The sequence below is a fragment of the Scleropages formosus genome, chromosome 4 (genome assembly GCF_900964775.1).
Source record: "Scleropages formosus chromosome 4, fSclFor1.1, whole genome shotgun sequence".
NCBI lineage: Eukaryota > Metazoa > Chordata > Actinopteri > Osteoglossiformes > Osteoglossidae > Scleropages > Scleropages formosus.
Window position 1 is genome coordinate 37437994 of NC_041809.1, and position 10040 is coordinate 37448033.

Below are 10040 nucleotides of genomic sequence, written 5' to 3' on the forward strand. Positions count from 1 at the left end.
AATATCATCTATAGAAATGTGTGTTGGATTCTCTTTATATCCAGAAGAAGGTATAATTATTGAATGTTTTTATAAACACGTAATTGTTTACATTTATTCATTTAGCTGATGCTTTTTCCCCCAAAGCTACTTACAATGTTAGAGTTACAATTGTTACAAGCTTGCAATTATTTGCCCATTTACATAGCTGGATAATAATTTTTTTTACTAGCCTTTTTTGTTTTTTTTCTTTTTTTTTTTTTTAACCTAATTGTGCTTTGTCAAGTGTTTCTACAACACCGGAAATGTCCACTGTTCACTCCTCGTTCAGCTGATATTCTTACCCATAGTGACCCAGATATTTTCAGCCGCACCTCTTAAAAATTTGGTGGAAAGTACACAGCGAGAATTGGTCCAAAGGTCCAAAGTTGAGTGCTGTGACAGGAAAAGCAGCTCATCATGCCAAAAATTGTCACCACCTATATTACAGACCAGTGTGCATGCACAGTATGTGTGCTTTGTAATATAAAACCATTTTTTTGGAATCTTTCTATTCTATGACATTCTAGAGCTTGGCAGCACTGAAATGAGCCATATACTTTCCTTGCTGCACTACAATTGACAGAGAGCACTGAGCCGATCCCACAGTCATATTCTAGAAACGTCTAACATACAATGTCTTTTTCCCAGATTCATATATGTAATATTTCCTTTAAATTCTCTGGTGTACTTTTAACGCTGGAGCAAAATGAGTTGTATTTAAAAGGAGATGAAAAGACAGCAACACACTGCAAACCTAAATTAAAAATGGTTTGCGGAACATTTGTTATACCAAAAAGTATAAGAATAAATATTCATACACTTTTGCAATATATGGGTGTTAATGATTCAGTGTTAAAATGTCTTACAACATCGTGGTCTTTTGCTGGCTCTCGGTGTTTTTGGGGTTTTCAACATTTCTGAGAAATACTTTTTGCTCAAGACTTCATATATGTCACGTAGTGCAAAAACTCATCACAGCATCCCCACCCACCCCACTCCACCCCGCGCTACTTAGCTCTACAATTATTGCCAGATGTGCTCAGTTTCACAAATAAAAGGTGGAGGAGCTGATCACACAACTGTATGAGCAGTCCCCACAGCGCTGAACATTTAGCTCTGGAATTACCCAACAGGTACCGCTACCTTGCTTTGTACCATCATTTTATGAACTTGGTAAACATTTGCTAGTCAAGATTCGCTGGCTGTGTTGTTAAGGATATTTGTAAAAAATACAATGTGCACTTTTATATCGCAAACTTACAAAATTACACAGCCTTTTGAACCTTCTCAAAAATATGTGGAAATACCGTTTGATCTGATTAAATTGAAAACGTTAAGGTTGTTGTTGCATTTTCATTTCTGAATCCTTTCACGTGTGCTAATACGAGGCAAATCAATTTTTGTGTTTGACTTGCAGTTAAACAGTGACAGAATGATGGGAATTGTGCCCTTTGCGCTCCTACCGCAGCCGCCTCTATAAATACATTCGTCCATTTCTCCTTCATGCTTAGATCTCGTGTCTGATTTACGAGGAGTTTGTGTCACCCTTCGCGCGTGTTCCAAAATGGGCATCAGCTCATGCCTCGCCATACTTGTCCTCATCTTCACACTCAGCCACGGTAAGTGTTTCCATTTCTTGCTTTTTGAAACAAATGCTTTTTTCTCCTTAGATTCTATTTATGGTCAGGAAGTTATAAAAATAAAAAATGAAAAAAGGAAGTAGGGGTAGCATTCTGGCGCAGTGGGTTGGACCGCAGTCCTGCTGTCCGGTGGGTTGGGGGTTCGAGTCCCGCTTGGGGTGCCTTGTGACGGACTGGCGTCCCGTCCTGGGTGTGTCCCCTTCCCTCTCTGGCCTTACGCCCTGTGTTGCTGGGTAGGCTCCAGTTCCCCGTGACCCTGTAAGGGACAAGCGGTTCTGAAAGTGGTGGTGGTGAAAAAAGGAAACCCTTTAACTTCCAGTGCCAGCATTCAGCCTCATGTGGATTAGCATTTTGGCCAAAATAAAGACGTAATTAATATTGAAAATGTTGTTGTTGTGCCACGTGTTCTTTGTGCTCACAGGGTCTCTGTACTCTTGTCCTGTGCTGCTGTGATCTTTCTCCCTCTCCTTTAGCCTTCATGCTCTCTTGAATTTCCCCCCCCAATTGTTAACCCAACAGGTACTCCAACCGTTGAGAGGAAATGTAGCAGCGAGAACTTGTCCATCGTCGGTGGGAATTACACCCTCTCGGACGGCACCAACCCCAACAGCCTGCTCACGTACAGCTGTCTAGAAGGCTATTACCCCTTTCCCACCCAAATGCGCCAATGTCAAAGGTCTGGGCGTTGGTACCCACCGCTGAAGAAAAGCAAGCCTGCAGAGTGCCTGAGTGAGCAAAGCCCCACTACCTTGACTTAACGAAAAACTTTGACGAAAAGCTTCATCTGTCAAGGAAGTGTTTCAGTACCACACTTTGTGGAAAGAAAGAAAAAAAACGTGGTATTCTGACGTTTGTTTATGGAAATGACCCATGACTTTCTACTGCCACGGGTGACAACTTAACAGTGAGGAATGTAGGAGCAAATTTTCCAGATGTCAACTCTTAACCTTGACCATCAATTTTTCCAGCATGAGTGTTAACTTTACGAAAATGGAAAAGTAACGCAAGTCCGTGGCGTGCCAACACTCGCCACTGTACTGACAGGCCAACGCTTTTATGTCAAGCTATTTTACCCATTTTAGCCATAATATGATTTACAGAAACAAATCAATTTATGTAACCTGTTCAGTGGCAACCTCAACTGCACACTTCCGGGGGACTCGCCACCTTGACGTCGCAAACCAGGGTCTTTAACCGCTATGCTGTCAGTTGGATTACAGCCTAACAAGCGAAAGGGCTCTTCTTGCATCTGAATAACATGTTTTTCATAACGGTGATATTGATAGTGTTACTGGGTTGCCAAGTTGCAGTTATTACACAAAATTTCAATAAGATCCTGAATTTAAATAGCTTGTTGAAATTGTTGCTTAACTGCTCTTAACCTCGTACTGAAATTGCGAGCAGCTTTTACTACTGTTCAAAATACAGAAGTAAAATGTATCTGTCTCTCTCTCCCCCCATATTTTGCCCTGTCAGTGGTCACCTGCCCAGACCCCTTGGTTTTTGAATATGGTTCAGTGAGTCCGATTCAGATGATGTACTACGTCAACAATGAGACCACCTACAAGTGTTTCGATGGCTACAAATTTGTGGGATCCAAGACGCGAGTGTGTCAGCTCAATGGAAAGTGGAGCGGAAATACACCCATCTGTGACCAAAGTTGTGAGTGTCAGCTTGTTACGGCTGAGCATCCGTGTGATTGACCGTCTTCTTTATTCGCACACTGTGTTTGTAGCATTTCTCTAACCTACAGCTTCTCTTCTTTAAATGGGTGTTTGTAACCGTACTTTATTATTCATTAGGAAATCTCTCCAAAGTGGCTTGTACTGTTAAGCTACCTACATTTTTTTTTGCCCATTTTCACAGCTAGATAAAGCAAACTGAAGCAATCCAAGATGTGTACCTTGCTCAAGTGTACCGCAGCTGGAGCAGGGTTCGAACGAGGGTCTCTTGAGCGCAAGGTCACACTGTGAACCATATGCTGCCAGTTGCCTTCCCTGTAAACCTCAGTTTGTAAAAACTGTCCCCACCTCACGTTTGACCTTCCTTCCGTCCGCTGCAGCGGCTGTATGCCCTGACCCTGGGATCCCCGCTGGTTCCAGGAGAACAGGACGCCATTTCGATATTGACGACAAGGTGGCCTATCGCTGTGACAACGGCTTGATCCTAATAGGATCCGCAGAACGCGTTTGCCAGGAGAGCGGGGAGTGGACCGGGATCGAGCCAGCCTGCTATTGTGAGCCACTGACTAGAGACAAGATAACACTAATGCAGCAATGTTGCTCAACACCTTGACACCTTTTCAGTGACGATGCATCATTGACTCAAGAGCGATCGCTCAGTAATCAGAGCAAACGGTTTCACGTGACTTTCAGAGTTCAGACTTTAAAACGACTCTGCTCCTCTCTTTGCTTTCTTCTTGCAGATAAACATACCTACGACACTCCACAGGAGGTTGCGAAAGCCTTCAGCAAGGCAATCAGTAGTGATCTAGATCTCGCTGTACTAGATGAAAGCAGTAAGTTGACATTTCCTTCTATACCTGTGCCCAGCTGTGTACCACCATGAACATTTTATAAAGTCAAAGAATGAATTCTTATGATGGATTAGGACAGGTCCTGCAAGTACATTTTATTCACTTTCGCAGAGGGCTGCATACGTAACCAGCAGAGAACGATTCAGTAAGTGCAAACAGTGCAGTAGTAACACTCGTAACATCACAGTTCCATTCCTTCAAAAGGGACTGAACTTACATTGCAATTCAGAGCCATCCATCCATCCATCCATCCATCCAATTAAGGGTCACAGTTACTTCAGTCTCATCTCTTTCAGCAGTTCTCAGATATGGTATCGGCCTATGAGGTGACAAAATTTTTTGACTACAGCCATTGTGAATTGGGCTCTTCATTGTACTGCAACCTTCCAGACAAGACTCAGCATGAAAAGAGGATCCGACTGGAACAAGGTGGAAATCTCCATATCTACATAGCAATAGACAAATCGGACAGTGTTGAAGAAGAAAACTTTATAAATTCCAAGAATGCTATGAAGAAACTCATTGAAAAGGTGCGGTGCAGTGATGTACACATACAAACCAACACTGTAGTCACACTGATTCTGTAAAAACCTTCTGCTAAGATTACACTTAATATTTTGATCTCATCATTTTTTATTATTTCTGTCTAAGGTGATTTTTTTTAAGCATCCAGAAATGTGCCTTTGATTTTATCCACAAAATACTGTGAAGGTGCTCATCTCTACAGTTTCAGTGAGGTTTAATTGCAATTGTATTCATTGGCAAAAGCACACTGATACAAGTGCAAACAGAAATTAACTATTTTCTTAGCTAATTTTTGAATTTTTAACCAAATTTTTGTTCTCAATGCAGATAAGTTTTTTTGAAGTCACCCCTAAATATGAACTCCTGTTCTTTGCCACCAAAGTGAAAGAAGTTGTTAAAATTACTGATCCTGGTAATGAAAACGTCGACATTATACAAGAATTGGATAACTATAAATATTCAGGTGAGAGGAGTGCGTAATGGTCAGTAGTATGTAGAAAACAAAGATGTAAACTGAATGCACAGATTTTTCAGAATGATACAGAAGCCTCATCTTTTTATCTGGCCCTAGTTACATTTATTAATTAATCTCACACTTTTCTCCAAAGCAACTTACAGTGTTAAGCTCATTACAATGATTTACCCATTTGTACAACTGGGTAGTTTTTACTGGAGCAACACAGGGTAATTACCTTGCTCAAGGGTATTACAGCAGGAGGTGGGATTCAAACCTGTAACCTTTGCATTCAAAAGCAGCAGCTCAAACCACTACACTACCAGCTGCCCCAGTTAAAGCATCTTAAAGAGTTGAAGCTCAGCTAACGCAAAGTCTGAGACCAGAGAAATGGGAAATGAACCACGAATACCCAGAACTTTTGGGTAGGCTCATACCCTCTACATATGGACTCATGCTCTGGGTCTGTGTCTGTGTGTCAGGACCGGAAGACAACTCAGGGACAAACATTGCCCAGGCCTTTCATACAATCCTGGAGAGGATGAGCATCGTGAAGGAGCGGCAAAAGGCCACTTTCAAGGACGTCCGTCACGTGATCATCCTTTTCTCTGATGGTAAGGGGAAAAATCTTGTTGAAACTATTTGGCTGTTACTGTCATGTCCTCGAGTATCTGAGCACGTTAAAACATGCACGCACATACAGTACTATCATAAGAAGACAGTTAACTAAATATAAAATTGGTACAACCCAATTGGTCAATATCTCCCACTGACAAAAATAACACAAATCCCTTGTACTTGACAATTTTGAGTGTATCATTTTTAGTCTGTTAATAATGGACTACTTATATTCCAGGGGAAGTTAATAGTTCACATAACTAATTATACATATTCTTTTTAATCCAAATGCAAAATCATAAGAACACTTATTATGAGGTCTTTTTTTAATCATGGTGATCTATTTGATGATTTTTTTTTTTTTGTAGTGTAATTTTTATTCCGTGACAGTGCAATAGAGTACTTGTAAATCCCGGTAGACGATAAGCATCAGTAGTATTCGAAAGTAGTACTAGAGGTGATGACATTGTTTCTGTTTAATAAAAATAATGAGTAGAGGGATTGTTTAAGTATTTTTTTTTCCATACTCTTGTTCAAATTCATCATTTTGTTATAACCTTATATTCTGTTTCAGCTGAGGTTATGTTATTCAAATCCATTTGAATGAACTCTTTGTATATTTGGTAATATGTGACAGCTGACATGTGCATGTTATCAGCGCCAGTGTTTCCTTCGTTTCCTGCAGGTATTGCAAATATGGGGGGAAGCGCAGATGACAATGTGGCCAAAATTAAATACCTGGTGGAATCTGTTCGAGGGAAAGATTGGGAAGATTATTTGGGTAAGAAAAGATGTGCGTGGGACATACACAATAACTTAATTCATATGCAGTATTGATAATACATTAAATTGAACTGATATTGTACACTAACTACTGGATGCACACTTTAACACATCACATACGCATGCGTGCACTTATTACACTGTGTATGAGTGCGTACGTTGAATACATACAACCGCATCTCATGTGAAACTTTATTTTCCAAATAGACAATGTTTCAACACTATTATAGTTCTTCAATTAATTGCAGAATTCCCTCTTCTCTCCATGCTCAGATATCTATACATTTGGTGTGGGGCCTGAAATTAATGAGGATGCACTTAACAGCATAGCGTCGAAAAAGCCTGATGAACGTCACTTCTACAAGCTAAAGGATATCAAGTCCCTGGAGCAGACATTCGACGAAATGATTGGTGTGCATTTTGGACATTTTTAAGTACTTGCCCGCAGATGAAACGAAACGGTTGAGTATTTATGGTCACCTCCAACGGTGCCCCATGCAGTTTGTTCCACATCTCTTGGCACCTCCTGCAGTTAGTTTCACCTCCAGTACTGTGTCTGAGCTCGAGTGGAAATAACTGGAGAAAGCCGTATGTGTCACCATGTCTCCTTCCATGACCGGCGCTGATCTCACTGTCCTTCTACACAGATGAGAGTGACAGCGTGGGCTTATGTGGGCTCCACAGAGACTACGTCTCGAACATCAACAAGCGTCAAAGGTACCCCTGGCTGGTAAAGATCTCAGTAAACGTAAGCAGCTCCAATCTAAAGCAACAATTCTCAAGATGTTAGTTTGCTTTTCCTTCTGTTGTCAATATCTTCAGCGTACGTCCACTTGATATGTATGTGGTAAAACAAATATATGCAAAACTATATCTATACAAAACTCTCTAGACTCTGATCCTGTCATTCGTGTCACATTTTTCATGCTTGGGGCAACGCCCCCTGCATTCATGGACAGAAATTATATGGTATCTACCTCTTCTTCCTGTGCCAGCGTGAGGGTAAAGAGAGCACCTGTATAGGTTCCCTTGTTAACACTCGCTTTGTGCTGACGGCGGCCCACTGCTTCACGCTGGACGACACGGAAAAGTTACACAGGATCATTGTTGAAATTCACAATCCTCCAGGTACAAACAAGTTTTACTACTTTAACAGATGTCAGTGACAGTAGAAACACCAATCTTAATGTCATAGCTTTATAGGAAGCAAAGCACGGTAATACTAACACTGAAATAACCTGCTGGAATCGCTGCAAGATACCACTAGAAGTCTTGTCATATACAGTGCGAAATACAGGTAACCATTTTGATCATGAGTTCGTCTTATTCCCCATCTTCACACAGCCTACAAGGTTAAAAGCGTAAGACCCCATAAGAACTACAACAACCAAGCCAAGAAGGATTTAGGGATACCAGAGTTTTACGACTACGACGTGGCCCTCATTGAGCTGGAAAAAGATGTGACGTTCTCAGCCAACATCAGGTGAAAGCTGAAACGGGGCAAAGCAGGACGACTGATGAGAATCTTCCAGAAATGTTCTGATTTGCCGAGTGCTAAGTAGAGACATGACGAGTATTATTATTACCGAAGAGGTAACTGGACCCGTCTGTGACCAAATGAAATAATTTTGCTTTGTGATGTGTTCATCGAGCCCATCTCACTCCATTTCTGAGATCGGAACCATGAAAGAAGAGCCAGAAAACCTCCTGCACCCCCCCCATCCAGCAGGACCGTGTTTGCGTAGCACTGGGCTCGTGGAAACGTACAGCAGATTCTAGTGAAATTCTACAGAAAAGACCCAGTGGAACTCAGCAGTATTCATAATTGTAATAAATGGTAAAATTCTACCACATGGGAGAACACGCTCTTGTTAGACAAAGACAAGAAGTGATAGCTGTAGCTGAACAGAAACGTGTCTCTGCACAAACTTTGCACAGGCGGCCAATTAGAAGGAAAATTTTACATTTCAGCTGATCCCGCAATGTTTTTCAGGCCCATCTGCATACCCTGCACTAAGGAAGCCAGTCATGCTCTAGGGCTGCCTGACACTGCAACGTGTAAGGACCAGGGTGAGGTTCACATATCTTGTATATACATAATTGCGTATGAGGAAGATGATACAGGGCCCCTTTTTTGTGTGTAGACAACCACGTAGAGGCACAAAGCTACATTTTCACTGACATACATGATTCGTAACAACAGCTGGTTTCTTTCTCTGTGCAGAAGAGTTGCTGCTGAAGACTGACTTTGAATATGCCAGTTTCATGTCTAAGCAACTTCAACAGAAAAATGTCACTATCAAGCTGAATTCCAAGGTCAGTTGGGATCGTTTCGGGGAGCGGGCCCTGCGTGGTCGTCTTTGTCATCTGTTCTTGACCTAGACCTCCCAGAAGAACATCAGCACCCACCGTGTCTGTTTCAGCTCTACTAAGAAGACACGCAAAGCAGAAAGACAAAACATCTTACTCTATGAATATAAGCCTGTTTTTGTGACATGGCTCAACATACTATGCGATGTAATATACATGTCATCTTTCACACGTATGGCTGAGTAGTAATAACATCCTCGACTTTTCACTCTCTGGCAGAGAGACAATTGTATTGAAGATGCTCTGGAGACCATTAAAATTGAAGACAGGGGTAAAGTTAAAGCTAAAGACATCGTGACCGACAACTTCCTGTGCACAGGAGGAATCGATGGGCCTCAAGGGCAAACAGATGATATTTCATGCAAAGGTAATTTTTACATGTGCAGGCCATAATATGTACAAATGAAACATTTGTTGTACACATTATATATTTGTGTACATTACAGACAAGTTTTACTCACTATGGTACAAATCAGATTCCACTGCATTTATTTACCACCGTATTCCCTTCTGCATCTGTGTACACATAGGTGAATCGGGTGGAGCATTGTTTGTGCAGAAGAAGAGAAGGCTGATTCAGGTGAGAACTGATCCAGTAAAACCAAAACACACCAGAAGATACTAATTCTCATAATTATTTGAGCTACGCATCTCACAGGTAGTGTGCTGAGCACAACTACTGACTGTGAGGACAGTGTTCCACAAAGGTCATTTGCCACATGTTGTTGAGAGTTGTGTCAAACCCACAAGTTTTGGTCCTCTACAGGTGGGAATCATAAGCTGGGGTGTCAAGAATCTGTGCCAGGTAGATAACCCGAAGTCCGATGAAAAGTCAAGGGATTTCCACATCAACCTCTTTAGAGTTACGGACTTCCTCAAAGAGAGACTCGGAAAAACAGGAGAAACCTATGCGCCACTGACTTTTATTAAGTGAACAAATCCACGATTAACTAAGAACAAGTGTGTTTTTCATTATGTGTCTCTTATTGGTAAAATAAAATACAATGGGATAGATTTCAGACTACTGAAATTGATAACATTTCATTGCATTTCATGCGTTACAACCCCAGGCATGTAGTGGTAGCAGCATCAG

The 10040-nt window shown here is 41.4% G+C and overlaps 1 protein-coding gene across 1 annotated transcript; it reads left to right on the plus strand.

The window, feature by feature from the left end:
• Window positions 1-1034: 1034 nt before the first annotated feature.
• On the plus strand, window positions 1035-9966 carry cfbl (complement factor b, like). The gene is made up of 19 exons (XM_018752278.2): window positions 1035-1154; window positions 1533-1640; window positions 2181-2390; window positions 3138-3323; window positions 3724-3897; window positions 4087-4179; window positions 4588-4727; window positions 5050-5185; window positions 5659-5790; window positions 6480-6575; window positions 6851-6988; window positions 7225-7325; window positions 7573-7705; window positions 7922-8060; window positions 8571-8647; window positions 8802-8893; window positions 9167-9314; window positions 9478-9527; window positions 9714-9966. The coding sequence occupies exons 2-19, from the start codon at window positions 1586-1588 to the stop codon at window positions 9879-9881; spliced, it is 2268 nt and encodes a 755-aa protein (XP_018607794.1). The 5' UTR covers window positions 1035-1154; window positions 1533-1585; the 3' UTR covers window positions 9882-9966.
• Window positions 9967-10040: the final 74 nt, after the last annotated feature.